The sequence below is a fragment of the Nelumbo lutea genome, chromosome 1 (genome assembly GCF_056320005.1).
Source record: "Nelumbo lutea isolate HS-2025 chromosome 1, American lotus-T2T, whole genome shotgun sequence".
Lineage (NCBI taxonomy): Eukaryota > Viridiplantae > Streptophyta > Magnoliopsida > Proteales > Nelumbonaceae > Nelumbo > Nelumbo lutea.
The window spans coordinates 86,165,174-86,182,960 of record NC_142684.1 but is presented as its reverse complement, the minus strand read 5'-3'; the positions used below and the strand labels follow the sequence as shown (position 1 = coordinate 86,182,960).

General features: G+C 38.2%; 1 protein-coding gene across 1 annotated transcript in view; it reads right to left on the bottom strand.

The window, feature by feature from the left end:
* TPC1 (two-pore channel 1) overlaps window positions 1-17,787 on the bottom strand; it is a 169,269-nt gene that overhangs the window by 19,532 nt on the left and 131,950 nt on the right. The window contains exons 17-19 of the mRNA XM_088965604.1: window positions 3,474-3,642; window positions 2,977-3,041; window positions 2,603-2,693 (exon numbers count right to left, since the gene is read on the bottom strand). Of these exons, the coding sequence (XP_088821730.1) occupies window positions 2,603-2,693; window positions 2,977-3,041; window positions 3,474-3,642 (325 nt within the window). The remainder of the gene's footprint in view (window positions 1-2,602; window positions 2,694-2,976; window positions 3,042-3,473; window positions 3,643-17,787) is intronic.

Here is a 17,787-nt window from a genome sequence, read left to right as displayed (position 1 = left end):
TTAAGAGACTGAGTCAATTTACTAACAGACATCAGGTTGAAGGGAAACTTTGGAACATATAAAATTGAGGAGAGGGATAATGAGTCAGTGTCAACATTACCAACACCACATATGGCCGATGTAGAGCCATTGGCAAGAGTAACAAATTGGGAAGTGCAGGATGGAAAAATGGATGAAAACACACCTGGAGTTCTAGTCATATGATCGGAAGCTCCAGAATCTATAATCCAATGGGAAGATGTGGATGCCAGACAAGCCGTACCTGTGTGTGCAAGGGTAGTTGTGTTCTGTTGAGATGTACCCTGAATGAACCGCTCATACTCTTGATCCCAGACTTCCTTGGCTGTATCTAAAAACATGAAGTTCACACTAATTTTGGACTCCATGTTGTTCCATAGCCAAGTCATAATTTGAGCATCCTCCTGCTCCCATTCATCATATCCTGAAGAATCAATTGAGGGTTTATCTTCCCTCACATGTTTCACTTTCTTTTTGGATTTCAGGAAAACTTCAAAGGACTTAGCCCAAGGGACATAATTCTCACCATTTAGTTTTATAGAGGTCATCTGCACATTCAGATAATCAGAAGGCACCATCACACTTGATTTGTATTCACTGCTGTCTCCCATGACTGCACAAAAAAACAGTGGGAGGTTGTACCACTAAATTGTTACTCTACTGCCCTAATAAATCACCACACTCCACACGAATGACTGAACACCACTAGGGTTCCTAGTACCAGGTTTCAGCAGCAATACTCACACTATTCACCACTGTTTCAGCAATAATATTCACAACTGTTTATCACTTTTAGCAACAGCACTACTGTTTCCGTTTACTGTCAGCACTAGAAACCCTCACAACACACCTCACGAATAATATTTTCAGTTCTGCAACATATAAAAGAAACTTGCTACATACCACAACTTAGTTCGAAGATCATGTACCTGTCAAGTAGAGGGTACCAAATCTGCACTGTCACCATCACAAAACCAGCCCTCTTTGAATTGCGAGTAGAGGGTTTTCTACCAACCACACAAAACCACAACGACTGCACTCATTGGAGGTATGGAAACCCCCAAAAGGAGAAAACGACCAGTCATTTTCTTCCTTTCTGGAAAACTCTCTAAATATCAATGAGAATTCTGAAAAAGCCTAGAGAGGAATGCGCAGAACAGAGAGAAAAGGAGACAACTGATCTGAACTGATTATCGTGGCTCTGATACCATGATAAAACTCAGATTAGATGTTCATATATGTTCATATCAGAAGAAAAAAAATGAAAAGAGAGAGAGAGAGAGAAGGAGGAGAAAGAGAAGAAAAAGGAGAAAAGTCACAACCCGAACTAGAGAGAAAATCTCAAAACCTCTAGTCGGCCCTTCTTTTATTTATACTCTTCTAAGATATACAAGGATTACCATTGTGCCCTCACTTAAGTGAGAGCCACGTCAGCAGAGCAGTACACATATAACTAAACATAAAGGGACTGCACTACCCTTGTACAGCTGACTCTAACAATAGGTTTCTTAGAGAGAGAAATAAAAACATTTTGTGGATGAATTTCAATGAGTATGATTGGAAAAATCACATATTAGCTGTGTGCCTTGATGTGTTGAGATCAATGATAATCCTCTCTCTCAACTCAACTCAACTAAGCTGTGTGTCAACTATATAGATAACAGAACCATCTTTCTAAGGGAGGTATCATATCTGTTTTAAATTATGGGCTCTTAATTTCTTTAATAATTTCTCATCAGTTCTGTAGATGATCTTCTCTGTGCATGACCTAACCTTCTTAGTTTGCTTTACCTCATTTTATCATCTATCTCCTAGATTCCTTTGAATAAATTCATTTCTGATACTATCCTTTCTAGTTTTCCCACTCATCCATCTCAACATTTCCATTTTTTCTACACTAATTTTTTCAACATGTTGTTTCTTGACTACTTAACACTCTGCTCCAAACAACATTGCTGACCTTATAATTGCTTTATAAAATTTCCCTGCTAACCTAATTGGTATTCTTCTATCAAATAGGACTATAGATGCCTCTCTCCTTTTTCCAATCCTGCTCTAGTTCTGTTGGTGCCTTCTTCCTTGGTATTTCCCTTGCCATGGATTGTTGAACCAAGGTAACAAAGGAGGTCACATTGAGATATTTGTTGGTATTCAATCATAAATACACCCTGATTTCCACTCCTATTATTATTATTATTATTATTAAAGTTTGCATATATTCTATTTTTGTCCTACTTATTTTATAACCTCTTGTTCTAAGGCATTTTTTCATGAATCTAATTTTAAAATTTACATTTAATCCCCATCTAGTTTCATTAATTAATAATATGTCACCAGCAAACAACATAAACCACCCTGTACACCCAAAAAAATGTTGTGATAATTAAAAAAAAAAAATGAGATGCAATTCACAATGAATATGGTATTAAACAGAGTGGAATGACAAAACAGGATTTATGTAACCGAACTTATATAGTTGGGATAAGGCTTAGATGATGATGATGATGATGAATTCATGAGATAGGAGGCAGCATTCACCAAATAAAACAACAAAATATTATGGCAACTCAGATATTTGTGATACCTGCATCCACACTTGCCAATTTCCCATGACTAACAAATTGAAAAGAGTCACCATACCATTTGGATAGTCATTAAAATTGAAAAGAAGATAGCTGATCTTGTCAAGAAAATTGGTTCAAGGAATTGAAACTTTCAAGAAGAGATTAATATACAAGAAACCAAACAAATTTGCACAAATGGTTCTGCCGTTGAAGTTATGAACAGTTTATCAGCAGTTAGCATTCTAGAAACATCTACAATTATTTATGTCCCATGAAGTAGAAGAGAATATGAAATTCTGTAATAAGATGAATCATTATCAGATACATTATGCTTGGAAGTAAATTGTAGTGCTGCAATAGAATGAAAGAAAACTTTGTCAATAACACAGGATACTCGTTTTCAGCAAGATCTGTTCCATCCAGATCAGAATTTCCAGCATTCACAATCCCACCAAAAACCTAGAAATTAGGGAAAATATGTTATGGAAATTCTGGAGAAAAAAACACTTTAGATGGAAAAGATTAATGTGTTCAGATTCAGACAGCATTCTCACATTACCAAAAAAATACTGATAAAATGAACAGAATGAAAAGCTGACACCATAATTGACACCATAAAACTCAAGTGCAAAGAAATAATTATTATGACTAAATACCAAATTTTTTTATTTATACTTTTTATAATGGTAAAATATGAACAAAGTACATGTAGGTATGTGCTTGGGACGGTAAGAACCTTAGATTGGCCATTCACAGGCACAATCTACATGACAACTTTCTTGTTGTAATATTAAGTAATAATTTGTAAATTAACATTAGGGAATCAATATAATTTAGATATCTAGTCTCTTCAAGAACAAAAAATATTATGAGAAGTATCCTTCCCTATACCTGTAAACCAAGGGAGCAATAAATGCACAGAATACAGAAGAGAGTCCCAAGGTATGGCATCAAACTTGGTATCAGGGTCAAGAATGTTGCTATAAAAGCTCTGTAGCGTTGAACGCGCATCAAAAGCCTTATTAATCGCAACATTCTCGCAATAAGAAGGTAGCGGATCCTGTTAGTCAGAAATCAAAAGGTAAAAATTAATACATGCTTCAGGTATTTCTTAAAGTGATTAAGAGGCTATGTTTGTAACATAGGATCAATATGGGATCAGTGAGGTCAGTGATAAACTGAAAAAATGAACCACTGCACCATAGATAAGTCTTAATGAGGAATTAAAAATGGTAGCATAAGCTGTTTCCCAGTCACTTGACCAAACTGATCAGGAAGAGGGGGAAGCAACAAGGTAAAAGCTGTGAAAGCTTGAATCTAGTGTTCTAGCACAAGAGATGGACAAAGGAGTGAAACAATTGACTACTTGACAAGATCAATACCAACATCAGGATGTAGCTAATAGCATTCCAGACACCATGAAAGCTGGACAAGAGTTGACTTCTTTGTCCTATGGATGGAATGATCTCCCTTAAGGCATATGTTACTTGAAACAAATTCCTTCTTTCAATGGAAATTTATGCAACATGTAGAAGGGAAAGATACTATGGAGAAAGAAATCAATTTCACTTGGTTCCTCTTCTAGTAACAGTTTCTTAATTTTTCTTTATTTTTCTAGTTCAGGTAAATCTTGATGTCTTAAGGTTATTTTGGTTCTTTTATTGTGCAGCTATTTGCTTGATTAGCCTAAACAGTCAAACAAGTTTTAAGGGTCTTATTTGAATTCTTTCTAGAATTTTAAGAAATTCAAATTCAAGTTTGCCATTTTCTCGCAACCTATGTTATAGGAGTTAAATTAAAATTAAAGTTGAAATTTTGACAAGGTTTTGGTTTCATAAAACAAATTTCTTAGTTACTTCAATGAAACCAAGATCTTGTGAACCTAAAGTGTTATGGGAATGTTATAGCCATTTTATTGGTAAGTAGGTGATCAGATTGTGCCAGAGTCCTTTTTTTTATACAGAATTCTGCCTTTATTCTTTATAGGAACCATCTAGTCATTTCTTTTAACTTTAAATAAGTTATATGGTCTGGTCCATCTTTTCACTTTATCTCTCGTTCTCTATTGCTTCTCCTAATATTTCCATGACATATTTCCATTTCCATAGGTACAAAAACAAAATATTGCTGGAATTGACATATTCCCCAATAAAAACTACCAATGCTATGTGGAGTACATGAGATAGGATTATAACATGGTGACTTGGCAATAGTATTGAAGATAAGTTATATTAAAGACAAAAACAGATGATGACCACTTTGAGCCATCTTAAATTCTTTTTAGAGTGACGTTAACTCTTAGCTTTTGTCCATGTAATAAATTATTTGGTTAACCTTTGACCTATTAGAATCATTTTCACTTTCTGTGTCTAAGTTTTGCTTGAACTCACTCTATTATGTAGTTTTAGTTCTTAAAGTCTGCAGGACAACTTCATAGAGCATTGTTTTGCCTATTAACCTTAGTTTCATGGCTTTGTTTGATGGTTTAGAACATGATAATAATATAAAAGGGTGTTTCTATGCTTTTTTATCATTTCATAAAATAATATTGTATATTTCTACATAATTTACAGTGTTTCCACGCCTATTATTTTTACTATATTTATATATGACATTCAACATTTCTGAAAATTTTCTTATATTTGTACAATTGAAATTTCTGCCAACAATGACACTTGGAATATAGGAACATTAATAGAAAAAAATGGTATTAGTAGACGCAATGAAGAGGAGATGGATTAATATTGCATGCTTATAGGAATCTAAATGAGAGGGGAAAATCTAAATAAATTGATGGCTATAATCCGTGGTACATTGGAGAAGCGAATGATGGAAATGAAATTGTAAATGTTAAAAGAGTTGGTGATAGAACCATTTTAATAAGATTTAGTTTAGGGGACGAAACAGTTAACATAATTAGTGCTCATGCACCTCAAACGGGTTTAGAAAATTTTGGGAAAACTTAGAAGGACTAATCCAAGAAATTCCAAGTGAAGAGAAGAATTTTATAGGATGAGATTCAAATGCACATGGGGAGAGGAATAAAATAACAAATACAATTTTAAAATTTGCAATTACTTATGCTACTGCAACATATAAAAAATGGATGAACATTTAATAACATTTAAAAGTGGATCAAATTTAAGTCAAATAGATTTCTACCTTACTAGGAGGATAGAATGAATAATGGTAAAGATTGAAAAGTTATTGCAAGGAAATATTAACCACATAATATAATGGTGGTGTAAGTGCATATTTAAAAAAAATGGAAGAGAAATAGAGTAGAAAATAGGTGTTCAACAATTAGGTGGGCTAATCTAAAAGGAGAAAAACTAGTACAATTTAGAGGCAAAGTAAAAAAAGGAAGTTAGATGAAGAAATATGTGGTTTGAAATGGCCAACTGTATAAAAAGAATAACAAAAAAACATTTTAGGATAATCTAAAAAATGGCGAAGTGATAAAAAACTTGGGGGTGGAATGAAGATGTTCAAAATGTAATCAAAGTAAAACAAGATTGCTATAAAGATCGACAAAAGACTAAAAATGTAGAAAGTTTTCATTTTTTTTCATGCGTAATAGGAAGATTTTTATTGATATTTAATAAGTCCATGATTAACGATACACCCATGGGGCTTTTTAGCATCAGCTAACAAGACAAGAAAACAAAAGAACAAGAAGCAACAAAAGTAGTAAAGTTACATCACTTGACCCCAATACAATCTGTCCCTTGTAGCCCCTTGTTTTGCCAACCCATCATCCAGCCCATTTGCAGACCTTAGAATCCAAGAAACAACTACTACCACTTTGCACATGATGATTCTTAACTCTCCTACATCATATCTGTGCTTCCAAGGAACCTCCTAATTACTCATTATCCAACCAACTACCACTTTGGAGTCCCCTTCAACAATCAAGTTTCTGATATTCATAGCTTTGGCTTGACTTACCCTGTATAAAATTAATCACAATTCAGCTTTAGTTGAGGCTCCAACCCTGATGGCTTCCGAGAACATAGCACAATGTTTCCTTCATTTTTGAACACTCCTCCAATACCTACCAATCCAAAATTTCTAATGCTGCACCAATTGAAATTCAGTTTCATGTTGCCTTGGGATGGGGGGTCCATCTGATATAGGGATGCAACTTGGGCTGGGTTAACCCAAATGCAACCCTAACCCAACCTGAAAATGTCAGGTCCATCAGGTTAACGATTGAGTTAGGGTTAAGGGTGACTTTTTCCTACCCAACTTCACTTCTGGCTGGGTTAGGGTCGACTCCTTGGATAACCTGACATGTTACTTGAAACAAATTCAATGGGTAAATTCTTAATATCTATGAAAAAAATGATCTTATAATTTTAATTAGGGTTGACCCCTAATCAAGGCAAACCCGGATAATTCCATATCAAGGTCTTAAATTCTTAATATCTATGAAAAAATGATTTTATAATTTTAATTATTTTAAATATATATTTCATTAGGATGAATGAATGAATGAACAACATTAGAAAATAGGGGGTTGATACAAAAGCGACTTGTAGAATCAGGAATGCAAAATGTTTAACATTACATTTGCTATTTGAAGTAATGCAATTGGGAAAAAATAAAGAGATTGAGAACTTACATGCTTGAATATTCTTTAAATGTTATGTTTGATTTTATTTTAAATTTTCATTTTGAATATGTTTTACAAGTTATGTTTATGAATTTTAATTTGATATGATAGTTTTTAAACATTTATTTTAAAATTTAAGTCTACATTTTTAATTAATATTATGTTTATATTTTAATTTTTTAATTTTTTTATTTGTTTTTTTGCATTTTGTGCCTTGCTTCGAAAAGGCAAGTGCCTTGCCTTGTGCCTTGGGCACAAAATGCCCCTTGTGCTTGTTTTGTGCTTTATGCTTTTAAAACAACAATTCACCTTAGATTGGTTATTTTCTCAAAGAACTTCAGAAAGAGATTAATGTTTTTCATCCCTACTTCCTCACTATCTCAAAAATGATGATGTCATCAGCAAACAATAAGTGGGGCACAATTACTTGATATATGCCTATTCTCAAACCTTAAAAGAGACCCAAATTGTCTACTTTCACTAAGGACCTGTTAAGAACATCCACAAAGATGGTAAATAGGAAAGGAAAGAGAGGATCTTTGTCTAAGACCTCTTCTAGACAAGACAAAATCTTTAGAACTCCCATTCACAAGAATTGAGTAATGACACGACTGTAGGCATACTTTTAACCATTCATTTCCTCCATTACACTCCAAATCCACATTTATCAAGAATAAGGTCCAGAAGGGACCAATCAACAAAGTCAAAAGCCTTATCCTAATCTATTTTACAAACCCAACCGTTACACTTAGACCTCTTCATCTCCTCTATATCTCTCATTTGCAATCAAAATTTAGTCAACAATGGTTAATTATATCTTAAATTAGGTAATAAAGAGGGAGAAAATGAAATTTATAAGTCAGTAAAAATGAGAGAAGGAAAAGGTAGAGATTTAAACCTAGATGCATTAAAGAGGAAGATCAAAGAACTTGATGGGGTGGCTACTTTTTATAAAGACTAAAATGCCCTTAATGGGGTGGCTACTGTTTATAACATAAAAGCAACTTCAAAAAAATAACTTAAACTAATGAGCCTTGTGCCCAATAAGACTAACTAATGACCCAATCAACATCTATGTAAGCTTCCAATTCAAATGTCCATGGTCAGCAAATAAGACCCCTCTGCCTGGATGTCCTTTCAGATAGGCAAGAATCTTGTCAATAGCTTCCCAGTGTTGAACTCGTGGGGCATGCATGTAGTGGCTCACCACACTAACCACCAGCCCACTAATCTTTGATAGCTCCCAACATCCTTTACTAGCTCAACCATCTAAAGCATTAATTCTATGATTTTGGTCAATGGGTGTATCAACTAGTTTAACCCCAAGTTTTCTTATTTCCTGTACTAGTTTAATCCACTGTGAAAAAGATGATGTGAGATAAAATGGTCTATGCCATAGTTTTCTAGGAGCCAAGGTGAACATAGGCAACAGGGGAGCGCTTAGTTGCCTATGTGCCTGCCTAAGCAACGTGTTATTTCTATAGCTACAGTAGTCCGAACCAGGAGAAGAGAAGAAGAAGAAGATGAAGAGAATAGTCGAGCTTGATAGGTTAAACCCTATCAGTCGACCCTTAATATGGATTAGTCTCTAATTAGTGGTACAAAGACTAAACTGCCCCCACTTAAGTATGGGACAGGAAGTCTCTATTAAGACTGCCACATAAGCACATAACTTAACAGAAACAAATTGACTAATCTACCCTAATTCGGCTAGCTCTAACACTCCCCCTCAAGGTGGAGAATATGTGTCATATAATCCCAACTTGTTACATATATAGTTCACTCTCCCTAAGCTTAAGCCTTTTGTAAACAAATCTGCCCACTGATCACCTGAGCCCACATGTTCTGTGCTTATCTCTCCAATAAGGACCTTCTCCCTCACAAAGTGGCAATCAATCTCTATGTGCTTTGTTCTCTAATGAAAAACAGGGTTGGATGAGATGTGGAGTGCAGCTTGATTGTCACAGTACAATTTCATAGGTCTATCCATGGAGAATCCAATTTCTTGTAGGAGATTCCTCAACCATACTAATTCACATGTAGTGTGTGCCATGGCCCTATATTCGGCTTCAGCACTACTCCTTGCCACAACCGTCTGCTTCTTGCTCCTCCATGCCACAAGATTTCCTCCAAGAAATGTGCAATAACCTGTAGTAGATCTTCTATCAGACACAAAACCTGCCCAATCTGCATCTGTATACCCAATTACTTCAAGTTTTCCTCCTGGTTTGTACAATATCCCACGGCCTGGAGCTCCCTTCAGGTACCTTGCAATTCTAAGAACTGCATCCCAGTGAGGTATCCGAGGGTTCTGCATAAATTGGCTCACCACACTAACTGCAAAGGAGATGTCTGGTCTCGTGATAGTCAAATAGTTCAGCTTGCCCATTAGTCGTCTATACCTTCCAGGATCATCAAATATTTCCCTTGTATCACTGCTCAACTTAGCATTTGGTTCCATGGGAGTTTCAGTCGGTTTTGCACCTAACAATCCTGTTTCATCCAGCAGATCAAGAACGTATTTTCTTTGGCACTGGTTTACACCTTGTCTTGATCTAGCAACTTCTATACCCAAGAAATACTTCAATGTTCCAAGGTCTTCTGTTTGAAAGTGATTTTGCAAAAAGACCTTTAGTTTATCGATCCCCAATTTATCACTACTAGTTATGACAATATCATCCACATAGACCACTAATAAAATCTTTCTGGCTTCTGAATCATAGCTGAACACTGAGTGGTCAACTTCGCATTGTTTCATTCCAAAATTCTTCACCACTTCACTAAACTTCCCAAACCAGGCACGGGGCGATTGTTTCAACCCATAAATTGCCTTTTTCAGTCTACACACCTTGCCATCCTCCCCCTGATCAACAAACCCAGGTGGTTGCTCCATATATACCTCCTCCATAAGGTCACCATGAAGTAAGGCATTTTTAATGTCAAGTTGAAACAAGGGCCAATCATACATAACTGCCAAGGAAATTAAGACATGGACAGAGCCAATCTTAGCCATTGGAGAGAAGGTCTCCATATAGTCCACCCCATACAACTGTGAATAGCCTTTAGCAACAAGTCTAGCCTTCAGACGCTCCACACTACCATCTGGCAAGTATTTAACAGTATACACCCATTTACAACCCACAACATGCTTACCAGGTGGAAGAGTAGTGATCTCCCACATGTGAGTATGCTGAAGGGCAGAGAGTTCCTCCTCCATTGCCTGCCTCCACCCAGGTGAGCTAAGAGCCTCTCGGACATTCTTACGTATCGAAATAGATGACAATAGTGAAACAAACTGGCGATGTGAAGCGGAAAGGCAAGATACTGAAACAAAATTGGGAATGGGATGGAGGGTACAACTACGTTTACCTTTTCGTAAAGCAATGGGAAGATCAAGTCCTAAAGGCTCAAGGACAACAGGATCCGCAGACAAGGTAGAAGCTGGAGGAGGAGCCAGTGTCTTTCGATGAGTATACACATGTCGGATCGGTGGTCGTTCAGTAGGGATCTGCACTGGAGGAGGTGAAGGGTCAACCCCAACTGAAACACTCGGAACAGGATCACTGACTAGAAGAGGAAGAGGAAGAGGAAGCAAAGGTGATGATACAGATACTTCAGGTCCCGAGAAGAAGGGGACAGACTCAAAAAAGGTGACATCAGGACAGGCATAGCACTTCCGAGTAATGGGATTGTAACACTTGTACCATTTTTAAGTCCGAGAGTAGCCAAGAAAGACACACTTAATAGAGCGTGCATCCAGCTTGTCTATTCCAGGACTCAGATTGTGAACAAAGCACACACAACCAAAGATACGAGGTGTTAATGGAAAGGAAGACAAGGTGGGGAACAAGATAGAGAAGGGAGACCGACCATGAAGAATGAAGGAGGGCATCCGATTAATAAGGAAACACGCAGTAAGTACAACATCACTCCAAAAACGTTTAGGAGCATTCATATGATGAAAAATAGACCGAGCAGTTTCAAGGAGATGACGGTTCTTTCATTCAACTACCCCATTTTGTTGAGGAGTGGATGCACATGAAGTTTGATGAATGATGCCATGTTGTTCTAAATACTGTTGAAAGGAAGTAAGAAAGTATTCATGACCATTATCAGAACGAAGAACTTTGATTGGAACACCAAATTGTGTACGTATTTCAACATGGAATTTTTGAAAAAGTGGAAAATAATTCACTCCTTTCTTTCATTAAATAAATCCATGTCATCCTTGAACAACCACCAATAAAAGTGACAAAATACTTGTAACCATTATAAGACTATTTTAATCAGGCCCCAAACATCTAAATGAACCAAAGCAAAAGGACTCAACATGCGACTTTCAACTCTAGAACTGAAGGGAACACGACGATGTTTCCCATACTGACACAACTCACACTGTAAAGACAACAAATGACTCAAAGACGGAACTAGTATCTTGAGTGCCTTGAGAGATGGATGTCTTAGTCGACAATGCCACTGTAGAGGAGTGAGTGAAGTTTGAAGTGCAACTAATGATCCACCACCGTCAAAGTAATACAATCCACTAGCTTCATGCCCCCCACCAATCTTCTTCCCCGTCTTGAGATCCTAAAAAACAGAAAAGGAAGGGAAAAATGTAATAGATCAATTAAGAGCCTTGGTTAATTTACTAACAGACATAAGATTGAATGGAAACTTGGGGACATATAGAACAGATGATAAAGAAAGAGAAGCCGTGTCAACATTACCAACACCACAGATGGGAGAAGAGGAACCGTTGGCAAGGGTAACAGTTTGAGATGTGGAAGTTTCAGAGAGGGAAGAGAACACACCTGGAGTCTCGGTCATGTGATCAGAGGCTCTAGAGTCAATAATCCAGGGAGGGTTTGGATGACAGACAAGCTATACTTGAGTGGGCAAGGGTGGCAGTAGTATGCTGTGAAGTAGTCTGGAGGAACCGCTCATACTCATCACGCGGTACACTCACCATCTCCTTCTCGAAAACAGATGTAGATGTGGAAGGAGTTAGACCTTCCTATTGGTTATCACTAACATCAACCCCACTAGCTAGTGCATGATTGGCCCATGTAGAAGGAGGGCCATGAAGATCACAACAAAAATTCACCGAATGTCCGTCCCTGCCACAATGGGTACACTTCCTTGTAGAGTGACTTTTTCCTTTACCACGGCCTCCCCCTGAGTCACGACCACCACCACGGCCAAATACGGAACCACCACGACCTCCTCGGGAGGCATGTCCTCCCCCTTTAGTACCACGTCCACCTCCTTTGGCTATCACAAATGCTGACCTGTCAGACTATGTGGGATTCTCTGTAGGCCCTACAGAAATCCTACGAAGCCGTGCAAACACTTCCTAAGTATAGGAAGAGTAGAGCCCCCTAATATTTGGGCCCTAACTGGTTCATATTCTGATTTCAACCCCACTAAGAACCTCGTGACATCTAGTTGTTCCCTCTGTTGTTGCTGAACCTTAACATCTGGAGTGAGGGGATGATAGACATTGAGTTCAATTATGAGGTTCTTCATACTGGCATAGTACTCTTCTAGGGTTTTATTCCCTTGTTGTAGATCGAAATACTCCTGATAGAGCTGATATACCCTTGTGGTATTATCCTGCCCAGAACAAAGCATCTTGGCAAGTTCCCATATGTCCTTAGCTATATCTAAGAACATAAAGTTGGCACTTATTTTGGGTTCCATACTGTTAAGCAAGAGCAAGAGAAGAGAGGAGAGGAGAAGAGAGAAGAGAGGGGAGTCGAGTGGACTGAAAACCCTCCAGAATACTGGGGGCGAGTGTAAGAGTTATTATTTATACTGGCCCAGTCGTACAATATAAACAAGAGAGAAATTACAACAATACCCTTGTGGTACTAAACTTGAGTACACAAAACAACTGTCAACACTCCCCCTCAAGTTGGAGCATAGATATCAATCATGCCCAACTTGTCACAAAGATCATGATGCCTGGAAAGGTTTAAACCCTTCGTAAAGATGTCTGCAAGATGGTTCTCAGAAGTGACATAGGGAGTACACACTTTGCCTGTGATAACTTTCTCTTTGATAAAATGCTTGTCAACTTCGATGTGTTTTGTTCTATCATGTAGCACCGGATTGGCAGCAATGCTTATAGCTACTTTGTTATCACAGAATAGAGTTATAGGTTTGGCCACTAGGAAACCCAACTCACCCAACAAATTCTTTATCCATATGCTTTCGGCAACCCCGTGGGCCATAGCACGATATTCAGCTTCAGCACTGGATTTAGCCACCACATTTTGCTTTTTACTCCTCCATGTAACAAGGTTCCCTCCTATAAAGGTGCAGTAGCCACTAGTAGACTTTCTGTCACTTTGGGATCCAGCCCAATCTGCACCTGTATAAACTTCAATTTTTAAATGTCCGTGCTTTTGAAATAACAAGTCAGTACCCAGATACTTCTTTAGATATCGGAGGATTCTCTCTACTGCTTCAAGATGAGAGGACCTAGGAGCATGCATGAACTGACTGAGGACACCAACAACATATGCAATGTCTGGGCGAGTCATAGAAAGGTATTACAATCTCCCGACAAGCCTCTGAAACTGTTTCACATCCTTGAGAGGTTCACCACGATTGTCACCTAATTTATGGTTGGGGTCAATGGGAGAGTCAACTGGCTTCACCCCCATCTTCCCAGTGTCCTGAAGTAAATCTAGGACATATTTCCTTTGAGAAATGAAGATACCCTTCTTTGATCGGGCAACTTCAATTCCAAGGAAGTACCTGGCAGGTCCTAGATCCTTCACTTCAAACTGAGTGGCAAGAAAAAACTTCAACCTCTGAATTTCATCCTCCCAGTCACCAATAACAATTATGTCATCCACATATACAATTAGAGCAACAATTTTACCTTCTCCTCTTTTCACAAACAGTGTGTGATCTGATAGACATTGCTTGTATCCTTTCTCCTGAACTGCCACATGGAATCTACTGAACCAAGCTCTTGGTGATTGTTTCAGACCGTATAAGGACTTCTTCAACTTGCACATGTTTTGTTCATTGCCTTGAGCCAGAAAACCAAGAGGTTGAATCATGTAAACTTCCTCTTCAAGGTCAGCATTCAAGAATGCATTCTTGATGTCAAGCTGGTGTAAATCCCAATCCAGATTAGCCGCAAGAGAGAAAAGGACTCCAATGGAGTTCATCTTGGCAACAGGGGCAAAAGTTTCTGCATAATCAACTCTGTAGAGAAGATGGGCCGAATGACCCATAGGTTGTTTATTCTTTCTTGTTATTTATGTTTTTCTTTTTCTGTAATGGGCCTTATTCTGGGCCCATCCTGTAAATATTAAGTTCTTTGTAAATTCTTGCCCAACTAAGGGCCTCCTTGTAATTATTCAAATATATCTAAATAAAATAGTGTTAGGGTGCTGAGAGAGAGTAGTTTGAAACTCTCATTCTCAAACCCTCATTTCCGAACTCTCAGCTCTCCTCTCTTCAGTTTTCTTCATGGTATCAGAGCATACCTGAACTTCAATGTCCAAGGGCTGGAACCTTAACTCATGTTGCCTAATTCTTGGAGGTCATTGGAAGTGCCCAATACTCAAATCTCTTGGAGAAGTGGTTCGGTGGTCCGGAAGAATCAGAGAAAAGAAAAAAAGTGGAAGGGGAACAGTTCGGTTCTGGTTTGAAGCTCGAAGCTATAAGTTGTGCTCAGATTTCTGGGTTCAGTTTTCTTCTGGTTATTTTGTATTGCTTTCGACTGTATTTGGACTGTTCAAGTGTTTGAAAACCCTGGTTGTTCTGTACTACCTTCGGCTGCCATTGAATCTGGTTTAACCCAGAAATTTCTGGGCTGTTTTTTTCACTCCTTCTTGGACTGTCAAAACTGCCGAAACATCCTTGTAACAAGGCTGTGGATTGTTACTTATACTTGGCTGTTTTTGGGGGGCTGTACGAACTGTGTGTATTGCCTTCTTGTGGTCGGCTGAACTTTGTTATTGCTTCTCCTTACTCAGTATACTTGTAGAAGTTATCTGAAATCATATTTGGAGTGTTTACATGATGTACTCCTCAGAGTTTGAAAACAAAAGTGGTGCTGAATATGGACTGGTTTAGGGGACTCCAAGTGATTCCTTATTGACTGTGACCACAATTAAACTTGATGGAACTAATTATCTAGTGTTGTCACAATCAGTAAAGATTCATGTATGTAGTAGAGGAAAGTGGGGGTTCATTTCAGGGAGTAAGAAGGCCCCCCTCAGAAGACGATCCATCCTACGAGAAGTGGATGCAAAAGAAATATGGGACAGTGTTGCAGAAACCTATTCCCAGAAACTCAATGTGGCCCGGTCATATAAATTGAGAAGTGATGTAAAGAATTTAAGGCAAGGGGAGAAACCTCTTGCTGTATATTTCTCAACCCTAAAGTCCCTATGGCAAGAGATTGACATAATAGAAGCTGTAACTTGGGACACCACCAATGATGCAGAGACCTACAAAAAGTTGGTTGAAAGGAACAGGGTATTTGAATTCTTAACTGGACTAAACCCAGAATATGATACCACAAAACATAATATTCTTTCCAAGGAGTGTGTCTCTTTGTCACAAACTTATGCATTGGTGAGTAGTGAAAAGAGCAGAAGGGCTGTCCAGGTTCAAGGGGCTGATATTAATGATCACTTTGCCAATATGGGGATTAAACCTAAAGGGAATGCTGAAACTTCTGGTGGCACAGGAAAGAAAGAAGTTATATGTAAGTACAGCAAGAATCCAAAGCACACCAAAGACAAGTGTTGGAAATTACATCCTAATCTTGTTCCTATTCGATTTCAAAAAAAACATGATAGTAAAAGATCAAAAAGTGCAAATGTAGCTGCCGGGCCAGATAGTGAAGAGATGTCTGCTTTTGCATAGTTGGCAGCCATGAGAGCAGAATATGAAAAGTTTGGGAAGATGATTAGTCAGCTGAGTGATGTGACCTCTCCTTCCAACCCTTCAGGAAATTCTACTGCTTCAGCATTTGCTCATTCAGGTATAAGGGCTTCTGCCAATCATGCTACCACTTCAGGTAATATCAAGATCCCTTGGATTATTAACTCAAGTGCTTCTGACCATATGACCAATCTGTCTACAATGTTTGTTTCATATGACTTACTTCCTGGACATGATAAAATCACTTTAGCTGATGGTTCACTTGCCCCTATCTCTGGTAAGGGAACCATCAAGTCTACAGATTCCTTGTTCCTACCTTCTACCCTCCATGTACCAAAACTAAATACAAATCTATTGTCTGTGAGTAGTTTAACCAAGTCACTAAACTGTTGTGTAACCTTTTTTCCTTCCTACTGTTTTTTTTCAGGATCTGGAGTCTCAAAAGGTGATTGGGAGTGGCCATGAGGCGAACAGAATATACCTGCTTGATACTCCGGGACAATGCACTGATCATCTTGGGAATGTTGCTCTCGGATCTGTTTCTTCAGAGTCTGTTAGTCGGATTATGTTGTGTCATTGTCGTTTTGGTCATCTATCTTTTTCTGCCTTGAATCATCTATTCCCTGAACTGTTTAAGGGAATTAGTTTGTCCAGTCTTCATTGTGAGTCTTGTGAATTGTCAAAGCATTGTAGAAACAATTATCCTTTGAGCAATAAAAGATCTTTTGTTCCTTTTAATATTGTGCATTTTGATGTGTGGAGACCTTACCACTTACCCTCCATGGGTGGCTACAAATATTTTATCCTGTTTATTGATGACTTTTCTCGGTTCACTTGGATATTCCTGATGAAATCCCGTGATGAAGTTCCAAGACTTGTAAAACAATTCCATGAGTTTGTTCTAACCCAATTTGATACCAGAAATTTTGAGTAGAATCAGTCCAAAACAACCAAGAAATTCTGAGTAGAATCAGTCCAGCAACAGTGGGCCGAATGGAGGTGGGCTTTGAATGCTTTAACAGTCCTCCCAAACAACAAAAAATAACCCAGCAAAGGACTGAGAAAAGACTTACAGTAAGAGAGTCTCTGGTTTGAACTATAAACCAGGCCAAACACTTGTTCTCTGAGATAACTTCGAAATTCTTTTTCTCTGATTTCAAATCAGGCCAAACAACTTGCTCTCCGATTCTTCCTAGTCACCGAACCCTTCTCCAAGTGTATAGAAACTTGGGCACCCTCCAATGACCTCCAAGAACCAGGTGGATGACTGTAAACTTTCAGCCCTAGAACCTCCTCATGTAGTTGGCTGAACTAGAACCACATGAGGGACACGCCAAGCAATGGCCCGCTCTGATACCAAGTTGAAAAACAACCCACTTGATGTATGGAACTGTTTGAGATTAGATGCAAACCAGAAAATAAACAAACAAGAGAGGAAGAGAAGAGAGAGCTGGCGGCAATGAGTGTTAGAGAGTAAGAGGTTTGAACATTACCTCTCTCTAACACTCTAAACATCTTATTAATAGGTTAATCTTTGACAAATTACAAAGAGGCCCTTGAGTGGGCAGGAAAATACAAAAAACAGAACATTACAGAGTATGGGCCCAAAATAAGGCCCACAACAGAGAGAAACATAACATAACATGAAATGACAGTCTATGGGCCATTCGGCCCATC